This window comes from Ornithorhynchus anatinus, chromosome X1, assembly GCF_004115215.2.
Source record: "Ornithorhynchus anatinus isolate Pmale09 chromosome X1, mOrnAna1.pri.v4, whole genome shotgun sequence".
Classification (NCBI taxonomy): domain Eukaryota; kingdom Metazoa; phylum Chordata; class Mammalia; order Monotremata; family Ornithorhynchidae; genus Ornithorhynchus; species Ornithorhynchus anatinus.
Window position 1 is genome coordinate 88,478,276 of NC_041749.1, and position 16,468 is coordinate 88,494,743.

The following is a 16,468-nucleotide window of genomic DNA, read 5'->3' on the forward strand; positions in this document are numbered from 1 at the left end:
CTAGCCCTGCTCCCCTGCTGAGCTGTGTAGACGGATGATGATGCCAACTGGGGTTCTGCCGGCCCTTCAGTCTGGCCACAATCCATAGCTGGCCACCCTGCGTACGGCCACCCTCTCTCTAATAATGTTGGTATGTGTGAAGCGCTTACTATGTGCCGAGCACCGTTCTAAGCGCTGGGGTAGACACAGGGGAATCAGGATGTCCCACGTGGGGCTCACGGTCTTAATCCCCATTTTACAGATGAGGGAACTGAGGCACAGAGAAGTGAAGTGACTTGCCCACGGTCACACAGCTGACAAGTGGCAGAGCAGAGATTCGAACTCATGACCTCTGACTCCAAAGCCCGTGCTCTTTCCACTGAGCCACGCTGCTTCTCTCTAGCTCCGCCACCCACCCACAGCTGGCCACCATCTCCCCTTAAAAGGCCAAGCCTGAAATTCCAGTTTCCACACACTTTTTTTATTGAGAGGTTTTTGTTTTTTTGTGGTTTTTTTAATGTGTTTTGTTTTTGTTTTTTTTTTAAACATACATAAAAATAGACACAACTCTTCTCATTTTACACAGGTTCCCCCCCACCCCCATCCCATGGACCCGGTGGGGCCACAATACTGCAGCAACAGGAATTGGGGGTGAGGGTTCTGCGATTAAGAAGAACCTTGGCAACAGGGGACTATGGAGGTGGAAAGGAAAATCAGACTGAAGCTGGGGAGGAGGGGACAGTAGGACCGGACTTGGGCCTCGTCGCCTCTCTTTCATCCCCAACCCCAAGTGGAATGATTCAACCCAGCCATAAGGATCCTACAGAACTTTTGAAATAAAAGCACAGTCAGGGAAATCCATTTTTAAAATGAGGAACTGTCCTCCTCCCCGACTCCTTTACCTCGTCCCCAATTCCGACGCTGTAGACCTCAGTGGAGGGCTGGGGGGGCGGGCGCTGCGGGCACTCCTGCCAGTTTACTGCTTTCCAACCTGGCCCTGCCGAAATGATCTCAGCAGCAGAGAGTAAAGGGGCCCAACTGAGAAACCCAACGGATTTCCTCTCCCGTTGCTTCTCCCCTGCCTCCCCTCTCTGCCGCCGGTGGAAAGGTCACGGTCCGCTCCCGTCCGGGCCCCAAACCCAGGGCAAAATCCAGAGGGGCCCGGAGAGGCAGAGGACGGTTTCCCCCCCACCGAGTGGGTTCTCATCCCTTCTCCAATTCCCTCGCAACCTTCCCAGAGTGGTCCTGCCTGGCGTCGACAGTCAGGTTTGAACTTTTTCCTCCTTCAAAATGAAACCCTGAAGAAATGAACCCCCAGTCGGGGGCACCCCTCCCCCCAACCCGCCAAGCAGCCATCACTTATTTCCCTGAGTCCTTCCTCTAGGTCCATCAGGCACCTGGCCTCTGCCAAAAGTCTGGCAGAGTTCTGGCCGGTGGGGACCCACCGCCAAACAAGCAGCCCTCAGCCTGAGGCACCGAATTCTTTCCAGTAGGCCTCATCTCCCCCAGTCGGTGGGGCCCGCGCTCACGGCTCTCCAGATGGCATCTGGGCCCCGAGTCGGTTCTACTTGCCAACCCTCGCGGCCCAGAGGAATTCAATACCCCAGGGCACCCTTTGCCTCGGGGAGGGTGGTTCTCCCTTCTCTTTCCAGGCCCGGGAAAAGGAAGTCAAGTCCAGTTCCCTGAGAGCAGCAGTCACGTTCTCCCAACGGAGAACAGGGAGAGGGCAGGGAGGAAGGTGGCCACAGTCTTCGAGAGCCACCTCCTGCCCAGGGAGGGGTTGGACCGTGGCCGGCAGGGAGATGGGATGAAGAGGAAACACCCCTGAGGGGTGAAGCTCGGAGAGAGGGTCCCACGACTCCCAGGTTTGCGCAGGGCCGGCCCCGGGAGCTTCAGGCGTTGATGGCCTTCCAGCGTTCGCTGTCGACGCTGTCGACGCTGCCCACGTGGCAAGGCATGGACGCCACGTCGTCCAAGTAGGCGGCCGTGTCGATCTGGGTGCTGGAGTAGCAGCTGGTGTCGGTCCCTTCCTTCCGGGTCACGGCGTAGGGGTAGGGGAGGTGCACGTCCGTCTCCTCGGGCTCGTCCACTTGGCATTTGTAGGAGAAGAGAATCTTGGGCTCTGAGCTGCTGGGGACGAGAGCCATGAACTGAGGTGGGTGAAAGAAGCAGTCGATCCATCGACGGTATTTATTGAGCACTTGCTAAGTACAGAACACGAAACTAAGCGCTTGGGAAAGTATAATACAAAGGAATTAGCAGACATTTCCCTGTCCACAGAATGAGTTTATAATCTAGAGGGGGACAGCACTGCGTGATCAAAACCATATACCGATCTGGGCCAGCGGAAGGCCGAAGTTCAGCTCTGAGGCTCGGCACCCTCCCGTCCGCATTCAGCCGTGCTCGGCTGAGGCTGATGCTTCCCCAACCGGTCGGGGATACGGGGAGAAAGTCAGGTTCCTCCCCCAGAATTAGCCTAGACGAAATCCGACGACGGGGCCTTTTTAGGGATCGAAGTGTAGTCTTTTGTGCAAAGATGCATTTAAAAAAAAATTATACTACGTAATTTTAAGATCTATTTTAGACGCTGTAGGCTGTGAGCTCCTTGTAGTCGGGGAACGTGGCTACCAACTCTATTGTACTGAACTTTGCCAAGCGCGTAGTACGGTGATCTGCGCCTAGTTAAGTGCTCAATAAATACCATCGATTGGTCTATTACAGCTCAAATTCTCATCGTGGACTGAGGGCACCCAGCCGAGACAATATCTGCCTGGAACCTAAACATCCCTAACCCTTTCTAAAAGGAAGTCTCCGAAATGGGTCACAGTGGGCCATAAATTACATGAAGGGGCTGGAAAGTCACACGTGGGCCACACCTTGAAAATGCTGCAAATCACCACTAAATTATCTAGAAATTTATAAAATGGGACCTAAGGAAAGATACCTGGTGAATATCCCCATCCTTTCTCGGCGGATATGGTGTAAGTGGGTGGGCCTCCACTGGGGCAGAGGGCAGAAGGTAGGAAGAGGAGACAGACACAGCCGGAAGCGAAGAGTCTCACACTCACCCAGATGCTTTCTTCCTCCCCTTGTACGGGAAGACGGCAGTAAGAGGAGCGAAAAGGAGCCAGGAGCACCACTCCCCGACTGCCACTGAGCAGTCGGGCTCCCGGCTCTGGGCTGGAGGGGCTGCCGTCTCTGCTGCTCTCCCAAGGTCCGGTGTGGGGAAAGTGCATGAGACTGGCTAAGTGCGGCATCTGACTGAGGGCAAACTGAGCAGATTCCCCACCCGTCAGGCCTATCGCGTCTCCGACGCTGGGGTACCCGGAGACGAACCAGAAAAGGAGAGGCATCTGAGATAAATTCAAGGCGGGAAGGGCACGAGAAGTTATTTCGGGTCTCGGGGCATAAGTTTGACCCTAGCTTCTCGACTGATTTGCAACCTGGTAAGGGAGTGGAATGGAGGAAGGGAAAAGCAACGTGGCCTGGTGGAAGAGCCACAAGAGCGGGAGTCAGGGGCCCTGGGTTCCAATCTCCGCTCCACCACTCGCCTGCTGTGTGACCTCGGGCAAGTCATCTGACTTCTCTGAGCCGCTTCGGTTTCCTCATCTGCTCTCCCTCCCTCTTAAACCGTGAGCCCCATGTGGGACGGGGACGCTGTCCCAGTCTGCTTACCTTGTATCTAGCACAGTGCTTGGCACGTAGTAGGCCTGAACGAATACCATTACATTATCGTTATTAATAACTCATCACTGAAAGGAGCTCATCAGGTCACAAGAGGGCCCCTGCCTGGAAATATTTAACTATCAAAAATGACTATATTTTTTTTTTTGCCAAACACGATTGTGAAACTGGGATGTCCTCCCTGGCCCTCCTGGCTCCTCAGGGACCACTGACCAGACACACCTTCCATCCTTCCCGCGTTGGAGGAGAATAGAAGAAGACACCAGTCCTCTCCAGGACCATCTGATGACCGCTTTTCGGGCCTCCTACTGGGGCAACTTTTGGTGGGAAGCTACGTAGCGAGACGCGAAGATGTGGACCGGGATGGGAGCCGGAGCCAGGGCCCAGCCTTTTCACACGGGCCACGGGATGGTGTCCAAAGGGTGCCAGAGAAGGCGCTGGACTCCAAACTCTCTGGCCCAGCTTCATCCCCTCGCCCTCCCAACCTCAAGCCCCTGGGGCCACTCACCCAAAGAAGCCCTTGAGGAAGGCCACATAGATGAGGGGGGCAAAGAAGCTGAAGTAGAGGAAGGTGGTCGCGTCCACACAACTGAAGAGAGAAGAGACAGGGATCAAGCTCAGAGGCTCCTGCCAGGCATCCCCTCAGGGAGCAGGTGGTGAGGGGGCCACACTGCCAGGCCTTCCTCCAGCCTGCTCCCATCCCCTCCTCCCTAGTCCCCATATAATAATGGCATTTGATAAGCGCTTACTCTGTGCAAAGCACTGTCCTAAGCGCTGATGCGTTCTGTTTCTCACTGAGGCCCCACCCCCTCGTTCCACCAGCAGGCCAATGGGCAGCAAACTCCCCGCCCACCCAGCCTCCCCCTCCTCTAGCCCGCTAACTCGTACCACAGCCCCTCGATGATGTCCACACACAGCAGAGTGCTGCCCAGCCCCTGAAGCAGATTCAGCAGGGCCAGGATTCCTGCGTAGACGTAGAAACTCTTCCTGGCTGGAAGGGGACAGGAGGGGTGAGACGACAGCCTCGGCGGGGCCGTCCTTCCCCCGGAAGCCACCGCTCTTCACCAGCCCCTGCTCGAATCTGAGGATTCGGGAATAACTGCCCCAAGACAGACTCCGGCCGGCCTCGGCCCCTCGGTCTTGTTTGAAGGCCAAGGGACGCCACTCATCTGCGGGGCAAAGGGATCGGCTCCGTTTAAATCACGGGATCAGCCATTCCTGCCCAGATGGCCCTGCTGGCCCTCGAGGGTCACACTTTCCAAAAGAGTTGGGCTGCAGAGGATGTCCTGCCTCAGGCCTCACTCCCTGACCCCAAGCTCAGTACTCCCCCTTCCCTTCCTGACCCCGTGCTCACACGGCAGTGAGATCCGCTCCTTCAGGGGTGTCTTGGGGAGGATCACCACCAGTGAGTAGACCTGAGGGAGGAGAGCAGAAGAGAGAAAGGGGTGTTGAGACCAGGACGGGCCTGTCCCCAGGGAGAGCCTTCTCTGCAAAGAACGAGAGGAAAGCCCCATCACGGGTGCTTGGATTCAATTCTCTGCCTCTAGGCAGCATGAGAGCTAGGAAACCCGAGGTGGGGTCTTCGTTAAGCCCTGAATCAGCTGCTTAGACTCCAAGGGGACAGTTAGAACAATCCCTCATGGTCTCTACCAACACCACAAACACAGTTATTAGTAGTAGTAATAATAATAATAATCTGTGGTCTTTGTTGAGCAAGTAGCGACCACTCGGGTAGATATAAGATAACCACATCAGACACAGTCCCTGTTCCTCATGGGGCTCTCAGTCTAAGTGGGAGGGAGGACAGGTATTTGGTCCCCATTTTACAGATGAGCAACCCGAGGCCCAGAGATGTGAGGTGACTTGCACAAGGTTACACAGCAGGCAAGTGGCAGAAGCGGGATTAGAACCCAGGTCCTTTGACTCCCAGGCCCGGGTGCCTTCCACTTGACCACGCTGCTTTTCTCGGAGGCTAAGCTGAACACTTTCATCTTGGGCCCTGAGACACCTGATCCTCTTATAGAATCTTCTGGGCGGGTCCAAGTGAGCTCCTCAGAGGACAGGAACCCCAACCTCTGGCTGCCGCCGCCGCCGCCGCCTCCTCCTCCTCCTCCTCCTCCCTCCCGTACTTCCTGAACAGAGCCCGGCTGGCGCTCCCCTCTCCCTCTCAACCACTTTTCCCTCACCAAGAAGAAGAAACAGGAACTGGCGAGCCAGAAGTGGCGCCCACCATGCCCATAGATATTGAAGTCCTCAGCCGAAAGGTGGGCATCAGGGTACAGGATCTCCAAGGTCCCCTGCGGGGCATTAAGGGAGAAAAGTCACAGGTTACAAAGAGCTCCAGCTCTTTGGGCGTAACGGTGGTCGTGTGACAGATGTCAGCGTCGGGGGCTCCGGGGACCTCCTTGAGCAGCTTTCCCAGCATATTCTATCTGCGGTTGCCTCCTGGCCCGCTTTGATGCTCACCCCTTCCCCAGCCCTAGCTAGACTCTTGCCCTCTAGGCTGATTCTTCCAACAGCCCTGGCCAGCATAGTCTTCTCCTAGTGGAAGCTAATCTGAACCACCCCTCAAACTGCACACCCACACCAGCAGGCTGGGATGGAGCTTTCTGTCCTCTCCCAAGCACACGGTCCAGTGCTCTGCACACCGTAAGGACTGATGGACTGACTGAAATCCTAGAGCCAGACCAGAGCACACCTGACCCAAATCCCCAGCTGGGCCCATACCTCATTTCCAAGGCATTCATTCATTCACCCAATAGTATTTATTGAGCGCTTGCTATGTGCAGAGCACTGTACTAAGCGCTTGGAATGAACAAGTCGGCAACAGATAGAGACGGTCCCTGCCCTCTGACGGGCTTACAGTCTAATCGTCCCTTTCTCTCTTCTGCTCTCCTACGATTGCTCTCCTCCCTCAGGTCTACTCACTGGTGGTGATCCTCCCCAAGACACCCCTGAAGGAGCGGATCTCACTGCCGTGTGAGCACGGGGTCAGGAAGGGAAGGGGGAGTACTGAGCTTGGGGTCAGGGAGTGAGGCCTGAGGCAGGACAACCTCTGCAGCCCAACTCTGCTGGAAAGTGTGACCCTCGAGGGCCAGCAGGGCCATCTGGGCAGGAATGGCTGATCCCGTGATCAGGCCTGCAGCTCCCCGATTGGCGGGGGGGGAGGGAGGGGAGTAGGGGAGGGTGTGCTCGATGAGCCATCAATCCCCAGGGTGAGGAGGTCGGGGCGGGTAGGGCCAGAGCCAGCTTCCCCTCTGGACCCTTCTTCCCTACTGGGAGGAGATTCTGAAGAGCTGGCCACCCACGTCAGCCGGCTGGGCCCGCCCCACCGAAATTCAGGTCATTTCCCCAGACGGAAGGCCAAAGCAGCAGCTTCCTCCTTCGGCTTCCTCTCCTGCCCACTCACCTGAGTGACCGAGTAGGCAAGCGACAGCACTGTGGTGATGGCCAGGACCCGTTTGATGCTGGACTTGCTCTCCAGGTGGCCTGAAACAAGCCCCGCCGCCCCCAGCCCCCAACAGCCCCAAATCAGGCCCAGCTGGCACCCGGGTCCACCCAGTCTCAGATGGGAAGAAACGCTGGGGCGGTCTCGGTGCCAACCTGGGCCCAGCCCCCAAGTCATCCCTCGGATCGACCCGGCTCCCAAAGCCGAAGATAGCTCGGGGCTTGGCCCGAGGGCTATCCCAGATCAGGACGTAGCCACCGGCCTGGCCCGGTCCCGACTAGACCCACAACTCAGCAAGCCTCTCCCCGCCCCGCCCCCCGTCCCAGGGGAGAGGGCACCATTCACACCACATTGATGCTCCTAAAACTGGGATCCCTGCCAGACTTAGGGGGGATTGGGGTTTAACTCTTTTGAGGGGTGGTGCCCAGCAGTTTGCCATCAATGATCCTCCCATCACCGCTCCCTCCTCACAATCCCCAAGCTCCCTCCCAGACCAGCAGCCCCAACTCTGCCCGTACCAAAGGCGAGGCCCAGGATGATCACACTCAGTTCGATTGCCAGCAGGAAGAAGCGGGTGATCTCCCACAAGATCTGAAACGCACAGAGCCGGGGAGAGGGGCCACACGTTAGCAGGACTGAACCGAGAAGCCCCGCACATCAGGCCCTGGGAGGGATCCCCTGACCTGCCCTCCAGATCGGGCCACGTCTTTCCTCTCTGCCACCAAGAGGACGGCCGACCCCCCCCCCGACCGGAGCCTCCCCCCGGCCCCAGAACCCCGGACTCACCTTATCGGCCACTGTGGCGGCATCTGAGGCGCTGACTGTCATGGATACCACGGCCCGAGCGATACCCACCAGAGCCACCACAAACACCTGAGAAAACAGGCCCAGTGAGCAGGTCACCCGGCCCGCCCCGGCACCAGCATTTAAGGCCAGGCTGCCTTCAGAAACCACCGGCTATACTGCCCAACCCAAGGGGGGGAGGGGGGGGCCTCAATCTGTAGAGGAAGGGGAAACTGAGTGGAGCCTAGGTTACAGCTTTGCTTTAACCTAAACGGACATTACTCGTGCGTGTGTATCTTTATAACGGTACTCGTTGAGCCCTTACTATGTGCCAGGCACTCTTCTAAGCACTGGGATTAATCAGGTTGGACACAGTCCCTGTCCCACATGGGGGCTGCTCAAGGCAGCGAAGGGAGGGAGACGAGGCACTGTACAGTCAGCGATTCTCCTCGTCCACCTACTCCCGCTTCTGGGGTTGGGACAAGTCTTTCCACCTGTCAGGCTACGCGTCCCCCTGATGTTCAAGTAGCGGGGACAGGGCTTCTCAAAGCTGGGAAGAGAAAACTGGCCCACTCAGGCCGGATTCTCTTTGCTGCTTCCCCAGGCCACTGATCTCATTTCCCCAAACAGTCCCCAAGGGGCAGAGACTGGAGCCAGGAGAAACCTGAGCCCAGAGAGGGGAGGAGATGAGTGTTTAGAAGAGGCTCCAACAGGAGAGAGATTCCCTTGGGGATCTGCACCTCCCCACCCCTCCACCTCAAAGAGGCCGAGAAAAGGGGAGAGCAGAGAAGGGAAAGAAGGGGAGATGAGGGCGAGAGAATGCGAACAGAGGCCCGGCCGGAGCCCAAGCACTCACCAGGATGTAGAAGGTGGTGAAGATGGGGCTGGAGGTGACGTGGATCTTGGCCCGGGCAGAGGGCAGCTTCCAGAGCAGGAAAGCGAAGAACAGCACGTTGGGGATCAGCAGCATGAGGTCCCAGTATCGCACCCTGCACCGCACACAGCCACCCGACGGCGTGAGCCGGGCCTCTCCCCCCACACCCCAAGAAGGCCTGGCGACTGCGGCCCGAGGACCCGGCCACCGGTGCGATCGCACGGCTCGTTGTGGGCAGGGAACCTGTCTGCTTACTGCTGTACTGTATTCTCCCAAGAGCTTAGGACAGTGCTCTGCGCGCAGTGAGCGCTCAATGACCGAATGAATGAACAAATCCCCAAGTCTCTGTAGAGAGGTCGGGCTGGCAGGGTGGAGGGGGAGGGGTGAACCAGTTGCGGAACCCCAAATCTCCTCTCCCCAAGGAGCCAAGGGTCCTGGAAGCACAGACCTGCAGGCTCCCCGGCCCCGACCCCAATTCATCCCTCCGCCCAGTCTGTTCTCTTCTCCCTCGAAGCCCCCCGACCCACGCTGACCCCCCACCCGCAGTGCCCCCTCCTCCTTCTGGGTTTGCCCCGCTCACCGCGATTTGCCAATGTCCTCATACAGCAGGAGCAGGCAGCGATGCGGCACGGAGATGTTCATGTCAGAGGGTGGCCCGGTGGCCGGCAGCTGAGTGGTGCTGCCGTTGTCCCACCCGGTCACGGTGGTGGAGGGGAGCATCCTGCCTTCTCTCTGCAGGTAGAACCGGGGCAGAGGAGAGATGGGCTAGCTGCCTTGCTGGAGAGAGGTGAGTTGGGCAGGGTTGGAGCCTTCTGTCCTCCCCCACCCACATCCCCGCTCCGGCTCCCTGCCTAGGCCCTAGGGCAAGGCTCCCTCTTCCCTGGCAGACCATTCATGACCTCCTGATCCCTTCCAGCGGAGATCTGGACCCTTTCTGACCCAAACAGTCCCCGGTGTTGCTTTTCCTAGTGCCTGCACAGCCCAGCAGGGATTGGAGGGGAAGGGAAGAGAGGGGTTCGTGTGGGAGCAAGGACTCGCACCCCTCACTGCCTCACAGTAGTAGGGATGGGAGCACAGTGACGGCACCCCCACCCCCACCCTCCCACTAAGCCACCCTCGAGGAAGAAAACTCTTGCCCAGCTGTGTCCCCAGTCAGAGGGGAGGGAGAGCCCCCCCAACCCACCACACGGACAGACACACACACACCCCCTCCCCGCACCCTCCCCACCGGCCCCCTCATCCCCCGCATCTCTCTTGGACAATGGCCGCAGGCTTCTGGGAGTTCATTTAATAGACCATCTAACGTCGGCTAAGCCGGAAAGCTGCTGCCCCTGAGTCTGGGAGAGAGGGAACCGGAGAGAAGACCTGTTGAGGAAATCTGCTACTTCCTGGCCGGCTGGCTACCCCCTTCTGGTTTCCAGAAGTTCATCACTTGGCTTTGCCCTGTTTCCCCATTCAAATCCAGCCAGTGATGGGCCCCAGGGCGGGCCCTGTCCCGCAGCACCGACCGCTGGGCCGGACAGCCCAGGAACCCCACCAGTCCCCGCATGACCGTGGCTGGCACCTCCTGGGGAAGCGAGGGGCACGGAGAGTAAGATGGCCTCTATGCACAGCATTAGGAGGGGAGGAGGAGCGATTCCCAAATAACCCCAAGACCTCTCCGTGATTCCCAAGGGTCTCACCATTCTAAATCCCACCTGTGAGGCAGCCTCTGCTCATGGCAACTCCATCCTGTTGAGTCCCAGGGAGGAGGAGGATTCTTGTTATGGGGATGGCTGGCCACACCCTACCTGCTTGCTCTTTCCCTGGGGCTTCAGTCACTTTCCCCTCATTCGTTCACTCATTCAGTCGTATTTATTGAGCGCTTACTGTGTGCAGAGCACTGTACTAAGCTCTTGAAATGTACAATTCGGCAACAGAGACAATCCCTGTCCAACGACGGGCTCACAGTCTAAAAGGGGGAGACGGCAAAACAAAACAGGTAGGCCGGCATCATTAGCATCAAGATAAATAGAATCACGGATATGTGCGCGTCATTAATACAATAGATAATAATAATAATGGTATATGTTAAGCGCTTACTATGTGCAAAGCACTGATAGAGCAATAAATAAAATATACAAATATACACAGGTGCTGTGGGGAGGGGGAGGGGGTAGAGCAGAGGGTGGGAGTGGGGGAATGCCAACAGGCCCTCTGTCAGTCCTAAGCTTTGCCGGTCCTTTCCCAGACACGAGAAGTCAGAGAAGAGACTGCACACAGAGCATCATCTGAGCCAGGATCTGGGAGCCTGGACTCAGTTCCCAGTTAAGGGTATAAATATACGGTTGCCAGCCACCAAGGTAGAACCCCAAAAAAGCCACTCCTCCAGGCGTCAGTTTGGTAAAACCGGTTCCCCAACCACCTTGGAGGGAGGGCACAAGAGCGGCCTGGGAGAGGGAGGGCGGTGCATTCTTTCACAGGGCAGTGGGTGGTGTAGGCAGCACAGGGCCTAGGCTTGTTTGTCAACATAGCTCAAGAGCCAGGCTACAGACCCTGGGCCCAATAATTATAATAATAATAAAAATAATGGTATTTGTTAAGCACTCGCTATGTGCCAGGCACTGCTCTAAGAGCTGGGGTAGGTACAAGATAATAGGGTTGGGCACAGTCCCTGTCCCACATAGGGCTCCTGGTCTCAATCCCCATTTTACAGATGAGGGAACTGAGGCACAGAGAAGTGAAGTGACTTGCCCAAGGTCATACAGCAGACAAGTGGCGGAGCCGGCATTAGAACCCATGACCTTCTGACTCTCAGGCCTGTGCTCTATCCTCTACACGATGCTGCTTCTCTGCCCCGGGGCCCAAGGCAGGGCCCCACTCGGTCGGCCTGGACCCTGACTTCACTCCGGCCCAGAGGACTAAAATTCCCATTTCTCTGTCCCTTCCTTCTCCTCCCGCTTACCCCGGCCCCCTTCCATTTCCCCCCACCCCCTCCTGGCCCGACACACATAGGCCAAATCAAGCATCATCTTCTTAACTGATAACTTGGCATCCACTCTGCTGTGGGCAAAGCAAGTTGGATCTGCCCCTAGAATCCCCCCACCCCCGCCAGCCGGTCGGCAGGGGATGGATGTCACGTGTTCCGTGCCTCGTGCTTTATTCTGTCAACCCTTCAGTTAAAACCCAAGGATGAGGCCTCCCTGACTCCAGTGTTTCGGAGGAGCTGAAACCCGGGGAAGTCAAGAGAACCTCAATGAGGCCAAGAGTCAAGGAGCACGCTAATGAAGTGGGAGAGGAACGGGCGGGACACGACAGAGGAGAGCTCTTGTCTTTGTCCTTAGCACAAAGACCTGCGGGGTGATCTCGGGCCAGCCCCTTGACCTTTCCGGGTCTCGCTTTTCCCAGACTCCTCCTGGAAAGAGCAATACTCACCTAACCCGCAGGACTGCTGGGAGGAGAGTCAGCTGTAAGCATAATGGTAGAAGCACCTGAAAACGTACAGTGGCCCGTAAGCAACAACAATCCATCAGTCCTGGATGTCGGATTCCTGCTTTGACCAGAGAATCATTCAGACTGATTTCTCCTCCAGAGGGCCTTCTTTCCGAGAAACTAAGGCGCTCGGCGCGTTTTAATCCTGACCCGGAGGGCGGATGTTATCGCTCACGGAAACTGGTTATTTTTGGCGCTCTGGAAGCAAGGCACCTTCATCGCCCTCTTTCCGGCGATTGGCCACATCGCCTGGGGGTCCGGAGGCCAGTGTGGCAGACCCTAATTAGTCCACGTCGGACCAGAAGGGGGGAAAGCCACAAACCAATAGGTTCGATCCCTGGCCTCCACAGGCGGGAGGGGCGTTTTCGGCTGGCCCTGGATCGGAGGGACTCTTCAGGGAATTGGAGAGGAAAGGGGCCGACCCTGTCTCTGCTGGCCCAGCAAACCTCCTTTCCTGTCCAGCTGGGACAGTGCTCATAATTGTCCCAGCCCCTGCCACCACCCCCCCCCACACTCACGCACAAGATGCGTATCACACCAGAGGCCAAGAGCAGGGAAAACAAGTCTGGCAGGGTCACCTGCTCTTTCCAAGTTGGCGCTCAGATTACAAAGTCCCCACCTGGGAGTAAAGGCAGAAGCACCGCTCCTATTGATTTCCAGGTCAAAGGTTTAGGAGCCAAACAGAAAGTGTAACACAAGGTTGTGTCGCTGCTTTCTAAAAGCAGAAGCTGCCATCTTGCCTACTCCCTCTTCCCTCTGGATCACCTTTGCACTTGATCTGTACCCTTTATTCACCCCACCCTCAGTCCCACAGCACTTTATGTACGTATCCGTAATTTCTTTATTTATATTAATGTCTGTCTCCCCTTCTACACTGCAAGCTCCTTGTGGGCAGGGAACGTGTTGTGTTGTATTATCCCAAGATCTCAGTGCAGTGCTCTGCACACGGTGCGCTCTCAATAATAATAATAACGCTGGTATTTGTTAGGCGCTTACTACGTGCAGAGCACCGTTCTAAGCGCTGAGGTAGATACAGGGTAATCAACTTGTCCCACGTGAGGCTCACAGTTAACCCCCATTTTACAGATGAGGGAACTGAGGCCCAGAGAAGTCAAGTGACCTGCCCACAGTCACACCGCTGACAAGTGGCGGATCCAGGATTCGAACCCATGACCTCCGACTCCCAAGCTCGGGCTCTTTCCACTGAGCCACCCTGCTTCCCACTGGTTGATTGATAGTCCTCAGGAGGCAGGCGCTCAAGAGAACGAGGCCTATTCTTGGGGGTCCACTGCCCCACTGCTCCCGACCCTCTTCTGGAACTTGGGTTTGGGATAATAATAATAATAATAATTATGGTATTCGTTAAGCGCTTACTACGTGCCAGGCACTGTACTGAGCGCCGGGGTGGGTACGAGCAAATCACGGTCGCAATCCCCATTTTACAGACGAGGGCACTGAGGCACAGAGAAGTGAAGTGACTTGCCCAAGGTCATCCAGCAGACAAGTGGTGGAGCAGGATCAGAATCTATGACCTTCTGACTCCCAGGCCTGTGCTCTATCCACTACGCCCTGCTGCTTCTCTAGGGGTAATATTAATAATTGCAACTGTGGCATTTGTTAAGCACTTACTGCGTGTCAAGCACCGCGCTAAGCGCTGGGGTGGATACAAGCAAATCGGGTCGGAAAGAGTCCCTGTCCCGCGTGGGGCTCACGGTCTCGATCCTCCTTTTACAGATGAGGTAACTGAGGCCCAGAGAAGCCAAGTGACTTGCTCAAGGTCACACGACAGACCAGTGGCAGGGCCGGGATTAGAACCCACGACCTTCTGACTCACAGACCCTCGCTCTATCCGCTACGCCATGCGGCAGAGCAGCTCCTTCCTCCTCCTTTCAGCGGTCGTGCCTCTCGAAAACCTAGGGGGAGGCCCGTTTGAGCGGCAGAGAGGCAGGATCTACGGCAGTCGAAACGGGAGAGGCACGCAGGAGGGGGGCTGAATGGAGAAGCTAGAAGAGGGGGAAACTGAGAGCTCCAGAGAGGGTCTGAGCAGACAGGCCCCTTCCGAAACCCGAAATCCGCTTCAAGCGACGGAGCCTAATGCGGTTCCGCGAGGGTCGGGATTCCCAGCCGAGGGGAGCCGGGTGGGCAACGGGAACCTTCTCGGGCTGTCGACGAGAGGCCGAGAGTCGCCAGGGTCAGCGGCCCGCGGCGAGGCTTCCCGGGGAGGAGGGAACTGTTGGAGAGACTCTGGGACGCTTCGGCCATTTTACCGAACTAAAAAGAGGCAGGGAGGGTGGCATCTCATCCTCTCCCTCTGGAGCCCTGGAAGCCAGCGCACGGTAGAGAAGCGGCGTGGCTCGGCGGAAAGGGCCCGGGCTTGGGAGTCGGAGGTCATGGGTTCGACTCCCGGCTCCGCCCCTCGTCAGCTGTGTGACCGTGGGCGAGTCACTTCACTTCTCTGGGCCTCAGTTCCCTCAGCCGTAAAATGGGGATTGACTGTGAGCCTCCCGCGGCCCGATGACCCCGTATCTCCCCCGGCGCTTAGAACGGCGCTCTTCACAGAGTAAGCGCTTAACAAATACCAGGGTCGTTATCACTTCCAGGCCCCTGTCAGGCTGCCGAGAGGTCCCCGAGCTGCAGGCAGAAGTACGAGAGAGGACTGTCCCGAGGCTGACTGAAGACAAAACTGACGGGGGTGGGGAGGAGAGGAAAAGGGGAAGAGAAGGAGAAGAACCGGCCGGCCAAGCCCTGCACGAATGCTCCGTCGGGAAAAGGGCCCGCGGAAACGCAGAGGCGCGAACCCGCAGCTGGGGATGGAAGAGATCAGCGTGCTCGCAACTCGGGGCCGAGTCGGGGATGCTGTGGCTTCAACTAATTTGGAGGAGCAGGAAATGGGAAGGGGGGAGGCCAAGCAAGAATAACCTGTCCCCTCTTCGGCCTGAGTCACAGTCAAGCAGCTGGTTCGCAGCATCGGGGCCACCCGATCCCAGCTCCCCCAGCCTCACGACACTACACTCACCTTCCGCGTCACCACCCCCACGTGGGAGGAGATCAAGGTGAAAAAACGCATCCAAACATTGCGGCAGCGATTAAATCACTCGACCTCTGGCGTGCCCACCTCTTCGGGTGACTCCTCCCCGCCCCGTCTGCATAATATTTGCTTTCCAGTCTCCAAAGCTGACCGGCTTCTCACCCGGGAAGGGTTTTACCGGGGGCTCCGGGCAGATCGGCTCGCGAAGAGCAACATCCAGGCCAAATCCACTTCCGACCACTGAGTCCTTCTGAGAGAGGGGATGGCAGGTTGAACGCGGGGCCCCGCCAAAGGGCGACGGCTGGAATGGAGGGCACCCTTCCCCCCGCCCCGGCTCCTGCCCAAGATCGGGAAATAGGTCCCGTCTCCCTCGAGGAGCCGATCCTGACGCCAACAGATGGCACCGCTTCCTAGAATAGCTTTTGAAAGCCACCCCCCGGTCTCATTCTGCTAGATGGCACCGGTTAGATTTGTGGGGGAAAGGTCTCCCCAAGGGAGGGCTTCACTCTAGCCGGGACCCTGACTCTACAGCAATTCCCACCTGGTTCGTCCGCCCTACTAGAAACGGCGGCCTCTTACAAAAACCCGCCCTCGGCCAGAACTTACAGGGATGCAACCTCCCCATCGGCGTTTCGCACCCCGCTGCCCCACACGGGGGACGTCTTAATGCATCTCCGCGGGGAGGATAAAGCGTGCTCCCTCCCCGCCTCCGGGCGATCGTCAGCGGCGGAGGGCTTCGTTCCCGAGCCAGCTCGATCCGCGGGGGGGGGGGGGGCTCCCCGGTCTCGACCTCCTTACCCGAGCACCTCTCAGGTCCCGTCCACCCGACGGCTGCCGCGCCCCGGCCTCCCGGCGCTTCCTACCCGGAGACACATCGAGCGGGGGAGGGGCAGGAGCGGGGAGCCGGCCCTTCCCACAGGGGACCGTCCCTAAAGAGCCTCACCCGTCACCGAAACGCAAAAACATCCTCCCGCCGCCGGACTCTGAGCTTCGAGAACCTCCTGAGTTCCGGGGATGGAAGTTCCCCTCGAGGATGGGGGCACGGCCCCCGCGGAAAGCCGCAACCGGGAGGGAAGAATCGGGCTCTTCGGCCGATTCGGTGGTGGGGATTGAGGAGCGATCCCTAACTGAAAAATATAGGTCCGCCTCTCCGTCCCCGGTTCGACCAATAGGACGGTGTCTCCGGCCCGGGCGCGGCTTA

The 16,468-nt window shown here is 57.7% G+C and overlaps 1 protein-coding gene across 3 annotated transcripts; it reads right to left on the reverse strand.

The window, feature by feature from the left end:
- Window positions 1-438: 438 nt before the first annotated feature.
- On the reverse strand, window positions 439-16,312 carry TPRA1 (transmembrane protein adipocyte associated 1). Of its 3 annotated transcripts, none has more exons than XM_007664819.4 (11): window positions 16,211-16,312; window positions 9,349-9,500; window positions 8,751-8,883; window positions 7,898-7,984; window positions 7,630-7,702; window positions 7,073-7,152; window positions 5,850-5,960; window positions 5,018-5,078; window positions 4,552-4,654; window positions 4,172-4,252; window positions 439-2,109 (listed from the first exon to the last, which is right to left on the reverse strand). In XM_007664819.4, exons 2-11 carry the CDS (start codon window positions 9,486-9,488, stop codon window positions 1,872-1,874), a joined length of 1,107 nt encoding a protein of 368 aa, XP_007663009.2. In that variant the 5' UTR covers window positions 9,489-9,500; window positions 16,211-16,312; the 3' UTR covers window positions 439-1,871. The 3 variants fall into 3 exon arrangements, with proteins under 3 accessions (XP_007663009.2, XP_039766281.1, XP_007663008.2); XM_039910347.1 differs by lacking the exon at window positions 16,211-16,312 and adding an exon at window positions 16,066-16,140 and having other exon boundaries at window positions 439-2,106; XM_007664818.4 differs by lacking the exon at window positions 16,211-16,312 and adding an exon at window positions 16,066-16,140.
- Between the last annotated feature and the right edge of the window lie 156 nt (window positions 16,313-16,468).

What these genes read in the sequence shown, in the direction of transcription:
- TPRA1 (XM_007664819.4), bottom strand. Translation starts at nt 9,488, where the DNA reads ATGCTCCCCTCCACCACCGTGACCGGGTGGGACAACGGCAGCACCACT. An exon ending in TCACCACCTTCTACATCCTG is followed by an intron (nt 7,985 to 8,750) that starts GTGAGTGCTTGG and finishes CTGTTTTCTCAG; the next exon opens with GTGTTTGTGGTGGCTCTGGT. An exon ending in TTCCTCAAGGGCTTCTTTGG is followed by an intron (nt 2,110 to 4,171) that starts GTGAGTGGCCCC and finishes TCTCGTCCCCAG; the next exon opens with CAGCTCAGAGCCCAAGATTC.